Source organism: Dama dama, chromosome 18 (genome assembly GCF_033118175.1).
Source record: "Dama dama isolate Ldn47 chromosome 18, ASM3311817v1, whole genome shotgun sequence".
NCBI lineage: Eukaryota > Metazoa > Chordata > Mammalia > Artiodactyla > Cervidae > Dama > Dama dama.
Genome location: NC_083698.1, coordinates 6,938,706 through 6,960,391, shown reverse-complemented (window position 1 = coordinate 6,960,391; position 21,686 = coordinate 6,938,706). Strand labels below are relative to the sequence as shown.

The 21,686-nt window shown below is 47.9% G+C and overlaps 1 protein-coding gene across 1 annotated transcript in view; it reads left to right on the top strand.

The window, feature by feature from the left end:
• ABCA13 (ATP binding cassette subfamily A member 13) overlaps window positions 1-21,686 on the top strand; it is a 374,898-nt gene that overhangs the window by 254,375 nt on the left and 98,837 nt on the right. Inside the window, exons 49-53 of the mRNA XM_061166289.1 lie at window positions 4,517-4,571; window positions 6,593-6,770; window positions 9,169-9,284; window positions 14,353-14,509; window positions 18,322-18,575. Coding sequence (XP_061022272.1) covers window positions 4,517-4,571; window positions 6,593-6,770; window positions 9,169-9,284; window positions 14,353-14,509; window positions 18,322-18,575 — 760 coding nt within the window. The remainder of the gene's footprint in view (window positions 1-4,516; window positions 4,572-6,592; window positions 6,771-9,168; window positions 9,285-14,352; window positions 14,510-18,321; window positions 18,576-21,686) is intronic.

Genomic DNA, 21,686 nt, shown 5'->3' with positions numbered 1-21,686 from the left:
AAATAATTTGGTGAACATCAACTTTAGTGAAATAATGTAGATTATGCACACGTTTGCATGAATGTAGCAAAAAATTAATTGAAGGTCACGAATGATCCATGAGATAGAAGACACGTGAAGTGAAATACAATTTAATAATAATGTGTGTATAGACAAAACCCTGGACATTTTGAAATAATTAATATCAAAATGCAAATAGTGATTAATTCTGGTTGGTTTTGGATTGGATTATGGTGTAATTTTACTCAGTACCCTATTCTTTATCTAAAACCTTTTTATGATTGGCATCTACTACTCAATAAGCATAATAATTAATCTTAATATTGATAACAAAATCTTTTTTTCCAGGAGAGATTAAGAGGAAGAAGAGACAGATAGAAAGCCATCAAAATGCCTTCTAGTCAGAGAAGTTCACACATTTCTCTTAATACTTTGTCAGATTAAATAAACTCTTCCATCTCTTATAGTGAATTAATTAAAAGAACAAAAACTTTTGCCCACAGTTGATGCCAAAGCTAGTCTTTTCTTTGGGTGTAGATGTTTACAGACATCTGGGCATTAGTACTTGGAAAGATAAGTTTTATAGAAGAAATGAACCCAAAAGTGACTACTTGAATTGAAGACAAGTTAAGTACTTTGCTATTATAATGAATATTGGACAAAAGCACAGATGTGCATTTTTACAAATGACAGATATATGGACTCTGGAAACTATAGAAGACGTGCTCTAATGAAAAGACTAAAAACTAATTTTATACATTTACACATTGCCGTGGGCCAATTCTTAGAAAGAAAAGCTGGAATATAAATGACAAGAATAATCAAAGAAAAATCAGGCAAGTGTATTCAAAATGTATTTTTCAAAACGCCGTTTCTGAAAGGCTTTGGAAGCGACACTGAAGAGATGTGAGTGATTTCCTTTCATTGTGTGCGGTCCTTCTCGAGGAGCCTGGGCCTTTCCCTCGTGATCAGCTCCCAGTCGTTGCCTCAGCGCAGCTCTGAGGACACGCGATGTGATGGAGACAAGCCTAGTTTCAGGGGTTGCTGTTGCAGTTCCATGGCTCCTACAGCATGGGCATCACAGGCTGTAGATGCGGACAGTGGATGACTTGGGGCCCAGGTGGTCAGGATTGTGGCGGTCACTCGCCTGCTGATTGTGTTTGGCCTTAGGTGGCTCAGATGGTAAAGAATCTGCCTACAATGCAGGAGACCCAGGTTCGATCCCTGGATCAGGTAGGTATTCTGGAGAAGGGAATGGCAACCCACTCCAGTGTTCTTTCCTGGGAAATGCTATGGACAGAGGAGCCTGGTGGGCTACAGTCCATGGGGTCACAAAAGAGTCAGACATGACTTTCTCTTAGAGAGGCCACTGGAGCCTCCTCCAGCTCAGTTTCCTCCCTTCCCCCAAGCCCCCTCTCAACTCTGCAGCTTCTGACCAGCTGGCTACAGCCTCTCCATCACGGTAGAGAATTCACTAGAAGCTCATAGAACTCAGGGAAGCTCTGGCCCTACAATCACAGTGTTATTCTGTTGCAAAGACTGCAAGTAGGAAACACCAGCCAAACACAAGATGCTGAAGACTCAACCTCCTTCCTCAGAGGTCAGGCTCACCCAAAGTTTCAACCCTCTAAATGACATGCTTTTTTATATCTTTTGAATCTGCCTCCTTGGACTAACTTTTAGAACATTGTAGACTGAGTCTGTCTTCTGTGCTCATGACAATCCTTTAGCCCCCTGAAGGCATTTTCAGGCTCCATCTTGTTTTTTAGGTTAGTCAAGTCCAATGTTCTCCCATGTCACTAAAATAAAATACTTTCCAAGATGCCCGTCAGATGGCTGCATTTCTCTGGATGTTTTCTCCTCTAGAATGTGCTTCTTCATCCATGGAGCCCTGAGTGTTGCATGGTATTGCCAGTGCCTGGTGGGACCCTTGCCAGAGATTGGCTGGATCTGCATGTTCTGAGCACAGTCCTCAGTCCCTTAGCTGCTGGGCCGCCTCTCAACAGGGCTGGTGGATGCCGGGCCACTTGTCAGGTGACTTAGCACCTGAAGGAGCCAGAGCTGGAGGACACCTAAGGAGGGGGAAGAGCCTTGTTCAGGGAAAGGAAGACGGAAGAGGGGGTGTCAGTGGTCCCGATAGGCAAGAGCACCGAGGCTGGCTCACGGCAGATGTGTACATCCAGTCTAGGGGGTGGGAAGCCCACTGTGGGTGTTTGGTACGCAGGCCGAGAGTCTGTGGGAGAGCACCCAGACAGTATTAATTTAGAGTCCAGAAATGGTTCTGGAAACTGTGCAGGGAGCTTGCTGGACTAGTAGCTCCCACTGTTCTCTCTGCTGTGAAAGCTGGTGCTTTGGTGTGTGGCTGAGCCCAGGGCGGGAGGAGCAAAGCCTGGAGTGGGAAGGAGGCACGGGGGTGGACAGGGGTCAGAGTGCCTGGTGGCGGGACTGGTGGGACCCTGGCTTCTGTCGTCTCTTCTGGCACCAAGCTCTTTATTTATGTTTACTTCTGCCCTATGTGTTTCTGTAAATATCTGACATGCCGTCATAAGAGAGTGCAAAATACAGGTGACTGGCTAGAGCCACCAGAGGAGGAGGCGTGTAGGGGAGACGGGTGAGGTGGGGCAAGGATGCAGTGATGAGCTCCATGCACCGCTGCCCCTCAGCTCTGCACCTCTGAGATGACCAGTCAGAACAGGAAACGGGGTTGGTCTTTATCGTTGACAGTAAGATGAGATGCCTGACGCCCTTGAGTTATTTTGGATACAACACTGATGGAATTTGCTGGGGTGGGGAGCACACATGGATGTCTCAAAAGCCTTCACGATGAAATCCTGTTTTTTAAAAAATAATTTTATTTTATTTTTAATTGGAGGATAATTACAATATTATGATGGTTTCTGTCATACATCTCCATGAATCAGCCCTAGGTATACACGAACCTATTGATACTTTTGAACTGTGGTGTTGGAGAAGACTCTTGAGAGTCCCTTGAACAGCAAAGAGATCCAACCAGTCCATCCTAAAGGAAATCAGTCCTGAGTGTTCATTGGAAGGACTGATGCTGAAGCTGAAACTCCAATACTTTGGCCACCTGATGCAAAGAACTGACTTGTTGGAAAAGACCCTGATGCTGGGAAAGATTGAGGGCAGGAGAAGAAGGGGGGACGACAGAGGATGAGATGGTTGGATGGTATCACTGACTTGATGGACATGAGTTTGAGCAAGCTCTGGGAGTTGGTGATGGACAGGGAGGCCTGGCGTGCTGCAGTCCATGGGGTCACAAAGAGTCAGACACAACTGAGACTGAGGAACTGAACTGAATTGAACTAATACATGAACCTAGAGCCTATCAGGGAGAGTGACATCAGAAAGAGAAAGACTCATATTGCATATTAATGTATATAAGTGATGACCAACCTAGATAGTATATTAAAAAGCAGAGACATTACTTTGCCAACAAAGGTCCATCTAGTCAAGGCTGTGGTTTTTCCAGTGGTCATGTATGGATGTGAGAGTTGGACTATATAGAAAGCTGAGTGCCGAAAAATTGATGCTTTTGAACTGTGGTGTTGGAGAAGACTCTTGAGAGTCCCTTGGATTGCAAGGAGATCCAACCAGTTCATCCTAAAGGAGATCAGTCCTGGGTGTTCATTGGAAGGACTGATGTTGATGCTGAAACTCCAATACTTTGGCGATCTCATGCCAAAGTTGACTCATTGGAAAAGACCCTGATGCTGGGAGGGATTGGGGGCAGGAGGAGAAGGGGACAGCAGAGGATGAGATGGTTGGATGGCATCACCAACTCGATGGGCATGAGTTTGAGTAAACTCCGGGAGTTGGTGATGGACAGGGAGGCCTGGCGTGATGCGATTCATGGGGTCGCAAAGAGTCTGACACGACTGAGCGACTGAACTGAACTGATGGAATCTAGAAAGATGGTACAGATGACGAAGTCCTTTTAATTGTTAAGTTGATGGCAAGGTCTCCATATTAGCTGCTATGGTTACAGTAATTAAAAGCCTCAAAAAGCTAATAAAGCAAAAAGAAAACAATCCCCAAAGCAAAGCTGGACCAGTGGAGTGTTTCAGTTTTCTGTCTAGACGTGGCTTGATTTAGAGGAGAAGTTCTGAGCATTTCACTGGTTTCCATGAAGGAATCCCCCTGGTGTATTGTTGCTTGGTCTTCCTGAGCCTGGCTCCCCACAGTAAATCACGGGTAACACATTGCCTGGGCCGCAGTGATGGGCAGGCCGTCGCGGTGACGTGTTAGCGCTGAGGCTCCCGTGTGGTGCAGGTGTGTTCAGTACGTGTGGGTGGTTTCTGGGCACAGCGGCTGCAGAAGTTCCAGGGCACCCTGGTTGAGCTGCTGGCTGGGCCTCGCCATCCTCGAGGCGGAGGGGCTGGCCCTGGCCAGGTGGGCAGGCAGCACTGGTCACGGTGCCTCGGGTGGCGGCAGGCGGGCTGTGTCTGGACGGCAGGCAGGGCTGTCTCACTCCTTTTCAACTTCTCTTTTGTAGGAATCACACTCTACAGCCACCCGTATGGAGGGGCCTTACTGAATGAGGACAAGATGTGAGTTGAAGGAGCAGAGGGTGGGCTGGCTAGGGAAGAGCATCTTGGGGTTGGCAGGGGTGTGTCTCCCTCTTCTCATCCGTGAGTGGTGCTGGCAGACACGCCGAGTGGAACAAGACTTGGGCATTGCTGGCCAAAGCGGGCGGGCAGGGATGATGAAGGAGGAAGTGCATCAGCTGAGTCTAAAATGGATGCGCCTGTTGTAGAGCTTAGTTCCAGGTAGAAGTTGTTCTAAGGGGATGATTCACCAAAGCCCATGGGACCGAACATCTTTTTCAAGTGCAGATTTTAAGCACAGTATTTACTGAGGTCACCATAGCGACGCCTCCTGACAGCTCCTGCGAGTCTGTCCTCGCTGTCCACATGGAGATGGTGGAGTGAGGCCCTTTATGTACGGACCTAAGAGTCTCCTCCTCCCCATCTCCCTTCTCTGCTATCCAGTGAGCAAACTTTTAGTTAAAAATTGATGATAAGAAAAAGTATTGTTTATGTACTTCCTGTGACCTACCAGCCGGGGTGGGAGGACACCGATCTGCCTGATGGGTGACCTCCCCTCAGGTCCAGAACAGGGCAGGTGGTCCTCACGTTTACACGTGGACTGTTGTGGTCCTTTCTTTACCTGACGCCTGCCCAGGATTCTAGGTGTGGGCCTGTCAACTTAGGTCATGCAGTAAGACGTGATGGACGGTTTGAGCTGAGCCATTTCATCCGTGTATCACTGGAGGCAGCTGGGCTCTGACCATCCCCAAGGAAGAGGGGTGATGGACCAGAGGTGTGAGCAATGCTCCAGTTAAAAATGGCCCAGAAGGCACAGCGTGTGTCATCACCGAGCACCGCCATCTGTGCAGAGCTTCGGTGCTTTGAGAGCTTAGATCCCGCGGTGGGGCTGATCGCCCCCCTGCCCCATGGGAGCTGCTGTCCAGCGCGGTGGCCCCAAGTGGGTAGAGGGCACGGCTCGGCGTGCAGGCCAGGCGGCAGGGGCCATTGTTTCACCTGAGAGCAGACTCAGCGTCGAGTCAAGGCCCTGGGTGGGCAGACGGGCAGCTGCGGATGACCTTCACGCTCCTCTTGGCCTCTGGATGCTGGGAGCTGTTAACCCCAGCCATGAAAGGGCATCAAGGGGCTTTAGTAAGAGAATCCACACCCATAGCCAATATGCCGGCTGGTCCTGTTTTTCTTTTATTTTTCCTTTGAGGAGATATATATACTCACAGTGTTGGCAGAACTCACTGGCTATTTGAAAAGGTAAATGAACAAATCTGCATTTTAACCTCACTTTCTTACAGTAAAATAAAATCCATATGAAACAAACACTTAAAAGTAAAACTTTAAGATAATGAAAGAAAATGTCTGAATATTTTTGAAATTTTCATGAACTAAAAGTTTTCTAAGCCCAAAGCAAAGCCTATAAAGTTAAAGAATATATAAATTATATAAATATATATTCAAAAATGGAAAGTAAGTGTGTCAAAAAATAAACTTTAAAAAGTGAAGAGAGAAACAAAAATATTTGCAACACATCTGACAACAGCTAGTTTTCTTGAGATTGTGAGACCTTCTTATAAGTCAGTAGAGAAAGGATGCAAGATCTTTTTTTCCCCACTTTTTAAAGAAAGTAAGTGGAAGATTCTTTAAATTCTGTCATGCTTTACAGTTTCCAGAAGTTTCACACATATGATTTCATATCATCTCATAATAATTTTTCCCCACCCCTGTCTTCCCTTCAGGCTGCCCTGGTAGCTCAGGTGGTAACGAATCTGCCCGCAGTGCAGGAGATGTGGGTTCTGTCCCTGGGTTGGGAAGATCTGCTGGAGAAGGGCATGGCAACCCACTCTAGTGTTCTTGCCTGGAGAATCCCACAGACAGGAGCCTGGCAGGCTGCAGCCCATGGGGTTGCAAAAAGTCAGTCCTGCCCATCCCTGTAACCATTCAACGGATAACTGACAGTTCACTGGCTGTAGCAGCAGGAGAAGCTCTGGGTCCCCGTCAGCCTCTGATGCCCGTTCTGCTCCCGCCCGCAGCCTGGAGAGCATCCGCCAGTGCGGCGTCGCCCTGTGCATCGTGCTTGGCTTCTCCATCCTCTCCGCGTCCATCGGCAGCTCCGTGGTGCGGGACAGGGTGACCGGAGCCAAGAGGCTGCAGCACATGAGCGGCCTGGGCTACCGGACCTACTGGCTCACCAACTTCCTGTTTGACATGGTAGGACTCTGGCGCTGTCCCTCTGTGTCCCTGCACCCCGGGAGGTGTGTGTGCATGTGTGTGTGTGTGTGTGTGTGTGGCTGCCCCTTGCTGGCCATTTCCTGGGAGCACATTTCACGTTAAGCCTCCTCCCTGCACTTTCCAGCAGTGTTCTTCTGAGGAGGCAAAGATGGACATAAGCTGGGATCTGTGCAGCTATGGGGACAAAAGATGTAATTCCCACCCAGGTGAAATGCACAGAGCTGTATAAGAGATGAACTAGCAGGAAGACAGTTAAAACCTAGCATAGCAATCAGTACAAGAAATGGTAATGTAAGGTGTTGTGAGAACCCCAAAGAGAAGGAGGTTCACCCCAACCGAGGTAGCCAGGGATGCCTCCCTGCAGGACGCAGTGTGTGCACAGAGAATGAAAGGAGCAAGAGGAAGAAGAGAAAACAATTCAAAACAGGCTGACTCAGAAGAGCAGGACAGACTAAAGGACGTTGAAAGCTGATTTTTAGGGGAAACGACCAGTAATTAGAATACCAGCAGGGCAGGTGAGCACACCAAAGTCCTGCACGGGGTGTATGTTTCCTAACGTGGCGGTGAGTTCTGAGAGGCTTTCTAACGTGTGAGGAGTGAGTGAGCTCACCCGTCCCCGCTGTTTAAACAGCGGCCTCCTTGGATGCCCGCTTGGGGCCAGGCCACGTCCTGAGGGCTGGCCGTGTGGGGCCATGACACAGAGGCACAGAACCGGGGGTGACTGCCCCAGAGGGCGCAGAGCGGGCGGGGCAGTACCAGTTGCCCAGTCCTGATTCAGGGGCCTCCCTGGCTGCCCATCGCCGTGCCTGCTATTTAATGATGCAGAGTGGCCCCTGCTTCGGAGGAGGAGAAGGGGCAGGACGTGCCCGGAGAGCGTAAAAGCAGGCTGGAGAGACCCAGAGCCTCCCCCTTCCTGAAGTCGTGAGGCGATGGTCCTCCTCTCCCTCCCACTAACCGGGGCTTCTCTTTACTCTGGGGGCATAAGTCAGGGAGCACTGCTTTCTTCTCGGTATCCCACCTCCATCCAGTCATTCCCCACCTAGTCAGTCACTGATTTAATGCAGGCTTTTGAGGTTTTGCTCTGGGCCAAGGTGTGGCTCAGATGGTAAAGCATCTGCCTGCAATTCAGGAGACCTGGGTTCGATTCCTAGTTGGGAAGATCCCCTGGAGAAGGCAATGGCAACCCACTCTAGTACTCTTGCCTGGAAAATTCCATTGACAGAGGAGTCTGGTAGGCTACAGTCCAAGGGGTTGCAAAGAGTCGGACACGACTAAGCTGCTTCACTTTCTTTACTTTCACTTTCTTTAAGGTGTGTCTGAGGCATTGTGGACAAACCATGAACGGGGCAGAGAGGGCCTGTGCCTGTAAGGACCTTGTGTTCTTATGGGTGGAAGCAGAAAGCAAGTAGATCAATACAAATGAATACACAAGATGCAATCGTCTTGAGACTCAGTTTACCAGAGTCGTGAGAGGGCCATTGGATGGAGGGTGACTTGAGATCGGCGCTGGGGTCTGACACTTCAGGAGGGGCACTGCGGCCGGGGGTGGCCCGAGGGTTGTCAGTGCTCGGGGGCCGCTCCCTGCGGGAGGGGTTTCTGTCCTTGGTTCTTAGTGTGGGAAAAAGCTGTGTGTCCTGTGGGGCTGGGTTCCTGCCCTTTCCCGTGGGAGGTGGGTGTGGGCGGTACAGACGTTAGATGTTTATCTCGTGGCCCCTCTGGAGGCTGGAATCCCAGGGCTGGTGACACTCCCGAGGCCTCCCTCCAGGACTGGGGGACAGCTGTCTCCTCCCCACGTCCTCACTCTGGGAGCCTGTGTCCTCAGTTCGTCTCTCTGTAAGTCAAGAGTCCATCCTCACGACCTCATTTGACATGAGTCTTGCAGGGGACATGTTTCAGTCCCAAACTGTGACTCTCCAGGCCTGAGTCCACCGCTGCAACTGTGTGCTGGGCCAGACAGAACACAGGCTAAGTGGGAGCCGAGCCAAGAGCTTGTGGTCAGGCGTGCGTGCTGGGTTGCTCAGTCATGCCTGACTCTTTGCGAGCGACCCCGTGGACTGTAGCCCTCTAGGCCCCTCTATCCATGAGGATCCTCCCGGCAAGAATACTGGAGTGGGTTGCCATGCCCTCCTCCAGGAGATCTTCCCAACCCAGAGGTCTAACCCAGGTCTCCTGCATTGCAGGCAGATTCTTTCCTGTCTAAGCCACCAGGGAAGCCCAAGAATACTGAAGTGGGTTGTAATGCCCTCCTCCAGGGGATCTTCCCGACCCAGGGATCAAACCCACCTCTCTTATGTCTCCTGAATTGGCAGGCAGGGGTCAGGAGAGGGTGATACACAAACCCGTGTGCTAACAGGTCCTCTTCTCTTTTATTTCTCAGCTCTTTTACTTGGTCTCCGTCTGCCTGTGTGTCTCTGTGATCGTGGCCTTCCAGCTCACCGCCTTCACTTTCCGGGAGAACCTGGCGGCCACGGCCCTGCTGCTGGTACTTTTCGGGTATGTGATGAGACGCGTGGCTGCAGAATTATGGCTTGTTTTCTGAAGGAGAACCCCCCCCGGGGCAGCTTTGAACCTGCTGCCAGCTTCATGGTTTTCTCTCCTTCTAGCCAATTATGCTACTGCTTCCCGGGGCACGGAGTTGAGCAGCGTGAGCAGGACGCCTGGTGCCTGCTCACAGTGGGGGGAGGCAGTGATGGGGACAGCTTGGCCCCGTCTGTCTGAGAGCCCATTATTCTGTCTCTGATGTTCCTCTGGGGCTCCACACGTCACCCACTCAGCTCCGGAACTGTCCTTCTAGAACTCGTGAAGCTCTACAACTGCCGTATTTCTCCCTCTCCTGGTCTCAGTAGTTTGGAAATGTTTTGTCTAACTTCTATCACTTTATTTTTTTTCTCACAGGGTCAAAGTAGCAAAAGCAGAAAAGTCATTTAACAAATTTCTCCTTTGTACACACTGATCAGGATCCTTGCTAGCAGTCCCCAGAGTGTGCCTGCCGGGTAGCAAGAATGCATACAATCATCACTCGACTCTCGGTCTAGGCTAGGCATGTGAGAGATGCTTGATGATAGTAGGGAACAAATTAACTTATGACTTGCTGGTAAAGAACCCACCTGCCAATGCAGGAGACATGGGTTCAACCCCTGGATCAGGAAGATCCCCTGGAATAGGAAATGGCATCCTACTTCAGTATTCTTCCCTGGAAAATTCCATGGACAGAGGAGCCTACAGTCCATGGAGTCGTAAAGAGTCAGACATGACTGAACACACACACATGCACACACATACACTATATATATGTATATAATATATATATATATATATTTTAAACAGACTGTTCTGCTTTTATTTAAGCCAAAGTTTATAAAATGGTTTTTACATAGATGACAGTTGTATCAGCAATTCAGACTTTCCAAAGCATCTAATTAGGGAACAGTTGTATCCTTACTGGAAAAACAGATATATAGATGGATAGATGAATAGATGAGGGACAAAGAGAGAGACAGAGAAACCTTAAGCTGAGAATTCTCGCCATGTTTGTGACAGCAGCCCTCTTTAGCGGATTTCGGAGACTCACAGGTCTTGGGTCCAGGCAAATCCAGGGGCTCAGAAGGTGACATGTCAACTGGAGAGTCTCAGGTGAGGGGGACCCAGAGGATCTGGAAAGGTGACTCAGGCAGGTTCCGGGGGAGAAGCACAAAGTGGGGATCCCCAGGCTCTCAGGTGACATCCCAGGGCTGGTTCAGTTTTTAGAGGGGTTCTTCCTCCACTGGAGCCCAGGAATGTGCTTGACCCTGACACGGTGACTCCCCTGCAAGGGGAGGGATCCCTGGGGCCCCAAATGCTACCACATCCTCTGAGTGCCCCAGTGGACAGCGTGTTGGCTCACCCCTCCTGTCTACACACGGAGCCCCAGAACCATCTCAAAAAGGTTGATCCCAATATAAGCTGAGACCCAAGAACACAGTCGGGCATTAAAAGGGGCGGTTTGTTTGGAATCTGGAAAAACTAGGGATTGTGTAAGTGATCAGAGTCTCATAAGGTATAATGGGAAAACATGTCCAGTTACGATTTTCCTTTTTTCTTTTCTTTCTCTCCATGGAGGAAAAATCGATATTTAAGCTGGAAAGGGAGAATAAGCATCAAAAAGGAAAAAAAAAAAAAAAAACCTAAAAACCTCAGAGAGAAAAGAGAATCTAACTTACATAAAAACATGAAACCTTAGCCACTATTTAGTGCACATTTAACACTAAAGGATGATAAAGATGAGATTCCAAAATCCTTCCATGTCTTAGAAAATTCCTGCCCTGTGCGGGGAGGGGCCAGTTTCTGCCCCATAAATGGCAGAATAATGGTTAGCAGGCCTCCAACCTCCAGTGTTAAAATATTAAAATGACATTATAGTTTCATAAAAAATAGAGGTTGTTAGAAGCTACCATAGGTTTCATTAAAAATAAATTATGCCCTTCATGTGTGTGCTCAGTCGTGTCTGACTCTGCGACCCCATGGACTGTAGCCTGCCAGGCTCCTCTGTCCTTGGAATTCTCCAGGGAAGGATACTGGACTGGGTTGCCATGCCCTCCTCCAGGGAATCTTCCCAACCGAGGGATTGAACCCACGTCTCCTGCACCTCCTGCAGTGGCAGGCAGATTCTTTACTACTGAGCCCCTGGGGAAGCCTGCTGAGTGGCATGAGGATCTTAATTCCCTGACCTGGGATGGAAGCCATGCACCCTGAGTGGAATCGCAGAGTTCTAAGCGCTGGATGGACAGGAAGTCCCTGAATCAGTAGTGTTGGGTTGCTGGGGAGGGAGTGCTGGCTCATTCTTGAAAGGAATTTCACAGCAACTACAGCTGCTTCCCACGACTGGCTCACAGACTGCCGCTGCTGTGTCTCAGTTAAAATCTGCTCTGACCGCTGCTGCCTCAGGTGTTCATCCAGATAGCCACGCAGCGGCGGGGTAGGACTGTTTATGTCCCGGGGAACAGAGAAGGGCGGAGTGGCCGGGTGGGGCAGAACGTGAGGCCGGGAGCTGGCTGCTCTCTGTAGTTCAGATAGAGACCATGGCGTCATGACCTCATTGGTAATTAATTTAGTTTATTTTAATTTTTATTGGAGTATAGTTGATTTATAATGTTGTGTTAGCTTTAGATGTACAGCGCAGTGAATAGGTTACTCATATGAAGCTCCAACATTTTGGCCACCTGATGTGAAGAGACAACTCATTGGAAAAGACCCTGATGCTGGGAAAGATTGAAGGCAGGAGGAGAAGGGGGTGACAGAGGACGAGATAGTTGGATGGCATCACCGAGTCAATGGACATGAGTTTGAGCAGGTTCTGGAGATAGTGCAGGACAGGGAAGCCTGGCATGCTGCAGTCCAAGGGGTTGAAAAGAATCAGACACGACTTAGCAACTGAACAACAACCAGTGTGTGTGAGTGTGTGTGTGTGTGTGTGTGTGTGTATGTATATATATAAATATTTCCACTGTTTTTAATATTATTTTCCCGTATAGATCATTACAGAGCTTGAGTTGAGCTCCTTGTGCTGTCCAGTAGGTCCTTATTAGTTATCTATTTTATTCATCGTAGTGTGAATTTAGTTCAATGATCATTAATCATTGAGCTATTTGATGCAACAACTAATTAAGAGCAGTTGCATTAAAGCACTCGCCTCCCCCTTGTGTGTCAAAAATCATTTTTTCATGCCTGAATTATGAGGCAGACATTTGACAGAAGTTTCTAACATACTGTATGATTTTATGTTTGATATTAAGCATACATTAATATTTTCTGAAATACAGGGATGTATCTTTGATCCAGGGGCAAATACCATAAATTTCACGTGGATAAGGAATTACACTCAAAAGCTATTTCAAGGACCTACTGAGCCAGGGAGTGGGATTTCAGAGTTAAATGGTAGCTCTATTTTTAGTTTTTAAAGGAACCTCCATACTGTTCTCCATAGTGGCTGTACCACTTTACAATGGAATATTACTCAGCCATTAAAAAGAATGAAATAATGCTAAAATTGCAGCAACGTGGATGGGCATAGTTCAGTTCAGTCGCTTAGCTGAGAATGTTGTGAATGGAGTAAGTCAGGCAGAGGCGGAATATCCTATGACATTCCTTATATGCAGAATCTAAAAAGAAATGATACAAATGAACTCACAAAACAGAAACAAATTCACAGACTTAGAGGACAAGCTCATGCTTGCCAAGGGGGAAGGATAGAGGGAAGGGATAGTTAGGGAGTTTGGGATTGGCGTGTACTTACTGCTGGGCTTACTCGGTGGCGCTCGTGGTAAAGAACCTGCCTGCCAAAGCAGAAGGCTCAAGAGACTCGGGTTCGATCCCTGGGTCAGGAAGATGCCCTGGATCCAGTATTCTTGCAGCCCAATCCAGTGTTCTTGCCTGAAGAACCCCATGGACAGAGGAGCCTGGTGGGCTACAGTCCACGGGGTCGTAGTTGGACACGTTTGAAACGACTGAGCACGCACGTGCGCACTGATATGTTTAAAGTAGATAACCAACAAGGACTGACCGTATAGCCTAGGGAAGCCTGCTCAGTGCCATGTGGCAGCCTGGGTGGGAGGGGAGTCTGGGGGAGAGTGGATCCGGTATATGCTCCACCTGAAACTATCAGGACATTATTAATCAGCTCTACTCCAATATAAAATAAAAAGTTAAAAAATATTAATAAACATTTTTTTTTAAAAGTCAGTGACTTCTCTGCTGGCGTCCACGTTGAGGTACCAGCTTCCTTTGCTTGGTGGGGTAAGTGGGGCAGGGAGGTCACAGGAGGAAGCTGAGGGGAGTCAACCATGAATAAACCCTGGCTCTGTGCTCTGGAGAAAGAAAGACCAAGAGGTGTTTTCCTTCGAGGAACATTGTGGGTGTTTTCTTACAGTGTGAGGCCATCTGAAACCTGTAGGGGCTACTCCTAGGATTCGCTCTTCACCGCCCAGCTTCAGGGTCACACAGAAATGACTCCCACTTCCAGCTCCTCCTCCTTTCCAGCTGTGGGTCCTCAGTCAGGTATCTGAGGCTTGTCAGTGCCATGATGAAATGGGGCCATGGCTCCCACCTATAAGGCTGCAGCAGTGGGGAGGTCAGAGCACACGCTGGAGGCGTAAGGTATGGAGCCCACGAGGGCACCCCAGAGAGGGAGAGTTCCATTTTCATCGGCTCTCCTCTTTTTGTATAGTTTTCCACTTGTGATAGCTTTAATTCTCACTCTAACAAACAGGTGTCATGCCTCTTTGCTGAGAAGCTGTGAGCAAGGAGCAAGGCCAAGCTTGCCCCGTGTGGTGGGAGGTGTGGGCCTTTCTTTGGCTCATGGAGCTGCATGCCCAGGCCCAGGTTTGACGTGACCCAGGCTCTGCCCACCGTATTACAGAAAATGTGCTTCGTCTTTAGAAAATACTGCCAGCTTTACTAAGTCAAGTGTGCTTCTGTTCATTGAGGGAGGAAGACTAGCCGGCCAACGGCGTCTTGTCTGTGACTCGGCCTCTAGAGGAAGGGGAGTTGCAGGATGAGGAGCGCGACTTTTTGCTTTGCTTTTCAGGTATGCCACTCTCCCCTGGATGTATCTCGTCTCGAGGGTCTTCTCCAGCTCGGATGTCGCTTTCATCTCCTACATCTCCTTGAACTTCATCTTTGGCCTCTGTACCATGCTGATGACGGTCATGCCGCGGCTGCTGGCCATCGTCTCCAAGGCTCAGGTCCGTGACCCTCTGCACGGCCTCCCGGGGCAAGGGGAGGGACAGAGGGTCAACTCACACCGAGCCCATTCCTTTTCCAACGGGGCTTCACTGCAGATGTGCTGCTGTCCACGGTCTTTACCTCCAGAGAGAGAGACAGGGACTCTACTTAGCAGAAACATCTGTGCCTTGATACGCAGCAGACCCAGGCTGGCAGCCGCGGGCAGAAGATGAGCTGTTTGTGCTCCTGCTTCACGGGTGAAGGGCGGACTGGGCAGTGCGTTCACGGCCGCGTCCCTGTTTGCAGATGGTTGGAAGGGTGGCTGTTTGTGTGAAGTGTGTCCTGTCTGGGCCTCGCGGGAACAGGGCTCAGATGTCCCTGTCTCTGGGCTCAAATGCTCCGGCCTGGGATTTGCCACAGTGCAGACCACACTCTCAGGCCACAGCAGGTTTGAATATTCTGGGTGATTCCGCCCTCTCCCCTCGGAGCCCCGGGAAAGATTTAGATTTGCTGCTCTCAGAGTTTTGGAGCAGAAGGCTTCTGCAAGACCGGACTCCTGGCCCAGGAACATTTATCCTGGTGAGGAGGTGCCTCTCTCAGGGAACCCCTTCCATCAGGCTGTCTGTATCTGGAGGGCCACTCTGGGGCTGTCATTCCAGCAGGCATTGGGGTCCAACGGAACCCAGCAGTGCTGACCGCCCCCCGCCCCCCAGCACCCGCTGACTCTTGTCGGGCCAGGCTCCTCCCCGCGAGGCCTGCTGGGGTCTTGTCCACAGTAACTCATCTTCCGTCTCTCTCAGCCTCCCCTGGGCTGCCTGTGGGGATGGACTGCAGAGTCTGCAGCCTCCTCTGCCCTGTCTTTCTACACTTTCCCTTCTGGCCCTGGCCACACCATTCTCTCCCGATGCCCCACTGTCTGTGTGGGCCCCGTTCTCACTAGTCCTGGTGTTGGATCCGCTCAGAGGCTGAGAAAACAGCCCCAGAGAGGCCCAGTCTGGAGGATGGGCCACTGGTCAGTGTCCGGCAAGTCGGAGGCTAAGCTCCCTTCCTGTGCCCAGACGCACCGGGACGTGACTGATTCTCCAGCATCAGCCTGAGTTCTTTTCCTCAAGTTTGTACAGAAGCAGCGAGCTCTGTAAACATGCATTTGGATCCAATGAAAGAAACAGTCTATTCTGGTGATTTTTTTAGATCTGTTATTGACACTAATCTGTATTAGCGTGTCTAGACTTTGAATAGCAAACTAGCAGAACGATTCATTGGCTTTCACTCGAGAGAGTGTTGAAGTTAGTGGAGGCAGAACAGAGCTTCCTTGTCCCCATCAGAACTCTGATATACCATGGATCTCAGTCATGAACTAAAGGTAAGAGAGGCAGATTCGTGGTAGACAGTCCCTGCCCTGGGGATGGGTCACAGACAGAAGAGGAGGAGGAGGGGGCTTCTGGACCCGCAGAGCAAACCCACCCAGAATCTTGAGATCCTGAGACTGAGGTCAGTGGGATGCTTTGTTGCTTCCTGTTGTAAACAGCTTTATTCACTTGGAGAGAAATCTGCAGGCAGTAAGTTGTTTGCCAAAAAATGAGTCAAACCCAATTGTTAACAGATAAAAAAAGGCATTTTGTTGCTGTTGCTGAGGTCTTTCTTTTCCTTTGCTCTTTATTTTGATATGTTCTGCTTAAAAAGATCAACGTCATAAATGGGTGATTTTCAGATATTCCTTTGTAAGTTCAAGAGGTAACATATTCCTATGAAATCATGACATAAGACGAGAAAGGGGACTAGATTTTCAGACCAGTGTCAAAGACCAGTATAGCTGATATTAACCACTATGTAGACAAACAGTACTGTTAATGTGAGCATTTTGCTTTTGACCAAGTCACAGTTTATAAGCAGATATGCACAGAAGAGGCATTTGGGGCTCTAATTCAGGCTGTGGAGCGTCAGTCTCTCCCACTGTGGAGGCTCTCTTTTGAGGGGTTGGAAATGCAGGTAGGTGAAAAAAATCATAGCTTTTCTTTTTAATGTTTACTTACTTGGCTGCTTTGGGTCTTAGTTGTGGCATGTGGAATCTTGGTTTGTCCTGTGGATCTTCACGGTGGTGCATGAGCTCTCTAGTTGTGGTGTGCCCACTCAGTAATTTTGGCTTTTGGAAAAAACTCATAGTTTCAGTAATTTATTTCTTTACTTGATCAATCTCTACATATTGTGAATCAGACACTTATAAATTGCTGTTCTGTGAATTTGTGTGGCTACACTCAACATGCGTGGGTTATTTACCAACTTGGTGTTATGAGTTGCAAATAGCTTTGTTCACGTGGGAATAGATACCAGTGTGTGAATTTCTTACAGTCAGGTCTGAGTCCTCACCATTAATTAATTATTCCCTGAACTGTCAGATCCTGAGTTAAAAGCTGTAATAGTCTCCTGTTTCCATCTTATTAAAATGGAACCCTTTGAAGTCATATATTATTTGATCCAGGGACATAGTTTTATGAAAAGTGGGATAATAAGCCCCTTTAGGACTGGTGGAAATCTGTAAATAGTGGTAGTTGGTCAAGACTGGAACCAAAGGATCATTAAATGAGCCTTTCATGTTTTTCTCATGTCTGCATGCAAAAGACAGTAAACTGTGATGTAGCAATACATGCCCCCAGAAGTCTTTTTTTTTTGCTTTATTACTTTTGTATTTTAGCTTATTTTTTATTGAAGTATAGTTGAATTACAGTGTTGTGTTAATTAGTACTGTACAGAAGTACAGTGACTCAATCATATGCATATGTACATTCTTTCTCATATTCTTTTCCATTGTGGTTGATCACAGGATACTGATTGTAGTTCCCTGTACCATAGAGTAGGACCTGGTTGTTTATTCATTCTTTGATTAGTAGTAGTTTGCAGCTGCTAATCCCAAACTCCCTCTCCATCCCTCCCCCCCCCCCCCGCCCTTGGCAACCACAGATCTGTCCTCTGTGTCTGTGAGTCTGTTTCTGTCTCATGGATAAGCTGGTTTGTGTCATGGTTTAGATTCCACACATAAGTAATGCCACATGTCATTTGTCTTTTGCTGACCTGCTTCACTTAGTGTGATAACTTCTGGTTGTATCCACGCTGCTACAGATGGCATGCTGTCACTCCTTTTTATGGCTGAGTGGTGGTCCATCGTGTGTGTGCACCACACCGTCTTTATCTGCTTGTCTGTTGATGGACGTGGATGTTGCTTCCATGTCTTGGCTGTTGTAAATAGTGCTGCTATGAACACAGGGGCACATGCATCTCTTCAAACTAGATTTTCACTGGACACCTGCCCAGGAGTGGGATTGCTGGGTCATATGGTGGCTCTGTGTTTAGCTTTTTCGGGAATCTTCATGCTTTTTTCCATAGTGGCTGCACCAGTTTACATTCCCACCCCGACAGTGTAGGAGGGCTCCTTTCCCTCCACACCCTCTCCAGCATTTGTAGACTTCTTGATGATGGTCATTCTGACTGGTGTGAGGTGGTATCTCATTGTGGTCTTGATTGGCATTTCTCTAATACTTAGAAACGATGAGCATCTTTTTATGCCTATTGACTATCTGTATGTCTTCTTTGGAGAAATGTCTCTTTAGGTCTTCTGCCCATTTTTCGATTGGGTTGTTTGATTTTTAGTGTTGACCTTTTTTTGATTTTCTATTGTCCTTGAACCACACTAGTAGAGACAACTCATTGTGAACAGCTGTGAGTTTACACTAAGGGAACACTGGATGGTATTGGTTGTGAGATAGATAATTGATGGTTTTGTATGTCTTCTTTATGAAGAGCTCTCACTTTGATTTCTCTTTCTTTCACTGCACAGAATTTACAGAACATCTATGACGTCCTCAAGTGGGTCTTCACCATTTTCCCTCAGTTCTGCCTGGGTCAGGGGCTGATAGAACTCTGTTACAATCAGATCAGGTACGACCTGACCCATAACTTCGGCATCGATTCCTATGTGAGCCCATTTGAGATGAACTTCCTGGGCTGGATCTTCGTGCAGTTGGCTGTACAAGGCTCGGTCCTTCTCCTCCTGAGGGTGCTGCTGCACAGAGACCTCTGGCTGCAACCCAGGTACGTCCTGCAAGGCTCGTCCTTGATGCAACTAGTGTCCAAATAAAGATGGAGCAGCAAATCCATCCTGGAGGTTGCGGGACAAGAAATGTTCTGAACAGTGTCATACCCACATCTCATAGTTAGGATTTGACAGTTTTTGTTTGCTTTGTATTTTGTTTGTACTTTGTTTTCATTGGTGAGTTACTGACATTAGGAAAGGGAATGTCAAAAGAAAAGGTGTCAACCTGTGAGATAATTGACCCAATTCTTTAGTCACCTTAATGAATTTTCCTTTTTAAAATTGCTCAGTTTTCCTCTTACTCTGATTGTAGCACCTAGGGTGAATTCAGTTGATCCCATAACATACTCTGAACTTGCCTGGTGGCTCAGATGGTAGAGAATCTGCCTGCAATGCAGGAAACCCTGATTTGATCCCAGGGTTAGGAAGATCCCCTGGAGAAAGAAATGGCAACCTGCTCCAGTATTCTTGCCTGGGAAATCCCATGGACAGAGGAGCCCGGTGGGCTACTGTCCACGGGGTCTCAAAGAGTTGAACATGACTTAGCGACTAATACTTTCACTTTCATAACATAATATCATTTTGTGGCACAGTAGCATCAACTCCTAAAAGCAGGTGTCTGTAGAAAATCAGTGCTGGTAACCACTTGCCCTTTGCCAGATCCTCTTGTTATTAGCACTGAAAACATTTTATTTAATTAATGTTATTCACTAGTGATGCTGATAATTTCCTCCCCTTCGTTAGGTGAGAATGAAAGTCAGTAGCCCAAGGGGTATGTGTGTAAATGATGTGTGCTGTTCACGTGAGTTTGTGTGTGCCCATGTCCACACAAATACATTCTTATACCCACATCCCTATATTCTCAATAGGGTCACAAGTGGTTTTGCAAGGACGTGTGAAATATTGACAGATACATTTTAAATATCAAACAAGGAATGTACTTTCTTATGTAGGGCCCACAATGGCATGTCTCTCCCTCTGTGATCCTTGTGGCCTGAATCTGTGGACTTGCTCTAAGAAAGCGATCCTTTATAGAGAAAGTACTAATTAGGACCATATCACAGGAGAAACTGTTAAATATTATAGACATAGTATTAACACTCCATGATGATTTCCTTATAGAATTTCCCCCCCTCAGTCATTTCATCGACATGCTTCCTTTAGAATCTGCTAAAATGGAGAACCATTTGAATACCCATCAAAAAGCTCTCTTGAATTGGCCACAATCCCTCTGGAATCTGTAGATATCCAATACTGGCAGAGTTTGAAATAGAATTCTGAGTGCCTTTCAAATGTAATTGGTCCTGTATTTGGCCCTCCATAGTTTAATCTATTTTAAAACCTATTTTGTAGAACCCCTTTCAGCAGATTTCAGGGTATTCAATCCTCCTGCAGCATCAAAAGATTTTTCTGTAAAGACTTTGGGTGTTACCTTTATGTGGAACCCCATGGACTGCAGCACGCCAGGCTTCCCTGTCCATCACCAACTCCCAGAGCTTGCTCAAACTCATGTCCATCAAGTCATTTGACGCCATCCAACCATCTCATCCTCTGTCGTCCTTCTCACACTGCCTTCAATCTTTCCCCGCATCAGGGAATTTTCAAATGAGTCAGTTCTTTGCATCAGGTGGCCAAAGTATTGGAGTTTCAGCTTCAGCATCAGTCCTTCCAATGAATATTCAGGACGGATTTCCTTTAGGATTGACTGGTTGGATCTCCTTGCAGTCCAAGGGACTCTTAAGAGTCTTCTCCAACACCACAGTTCAAAAGCATCAATTCTTTGGCACTCAGTTTTCTTTCTAGTCCAACTCTCACATCCATACATGACTACTGGAAAAGCCATAGCTTTGACTAGACGGACTTTGTTGGCAAAGTAACATCTCTGCTTTTTAATATGCTGTCTAGGTTGGCCATAGCTTTTCTTCCGAGGAGCAAGCATCTTTTAATTTCATGGCTGTGGTCATCATCTGCAGTGATTTTGGAGTGGAAAAGTATAAGTGAAACCAAATATTAGATTAATGTCCTTGTTATCTGCAGTAAATAGTCAATATTTGTTGTTCTTTGTCATTGTGAAGGTTACAGAAGCTAGAAATTAAATGTAATTTAGACATTAGTTACCTGTCACTCCATTATGAATGACAATGATCTGACCAAATTAATATGTTTTTAAAATCCAGATCTAACCAGGTCACTAATCATTGCCTGAAAGCTAAGTCCAAGGTTCTCAGCCAGGCCCTTCAAGTCTGGCAGCTCATGCTCAGAAACGCTCCGTGTGATCTCCCTTCTGTCTCCACCTGTGACATTGGCCCTGATCTCCAGTCTGGGCTGGTCCTTTGCCAGGACTACCTTCCTCATCTCCAGGACCCTCCTTGTAGGTCCTCCTGCCTCTCCGGCCTGGCATGATGCCATCGCAGTGTTTCTATTACAGCTCGCATTTACCATCAGGGCCGTCAGTGTTGTTTTAACGTGTTTGTATGTTACTCTCCTCTACCTGACTCTATAAATTCCTTGTGCAGGACATATTTTACACTGTTGTAGTGAATTCCTGGAAAGAATAGGAACACCCTACCCTCTGCATCTGGACAGACAGTTCCTGCGTCCCCTCCTAAGTGGACTGTCTCCTGCCTGAGCTTGGGGCCGGTTCCCCACTGCCCTTCCCCACCCGGTGTCTGCTTATAGCCTGAAGTCCCTCTGTCAGCCTGTGTTGTCTGCTCAGACCCAGGACCACATCAGAACCTGAGCTCCAGCCACACACGAGTCAGGTTGGGTGGGCTTCGGTCGGGTTGGGGGTTGGTGGTCCCTGTTGTCTTTTTGGTCTGAGCCAGTTTCTGCTCTCTATGTCCCAGTTGCCTGCTGGGTCTGAGCAGCCACATGGCCCCGGGCATATCTCCCTTCTGATATCAGCAGCACTAAATCCCTGCAAGGACCCGCTGCACGGACGCCCGCCAGGCTCCTTCCTCTTGACACAGATGCCGTTTTCCATGATTGTCAGTTGGAAGATGGGCAGGCAGCTCGTTTCTGCATACAGAGGCATGAACTGCATGTTGTGTTGTGAGGAGGAGGCCAGTGAGCAGTGCCCTCACTCAGAGCCCCCCACCCACCAGATCCAC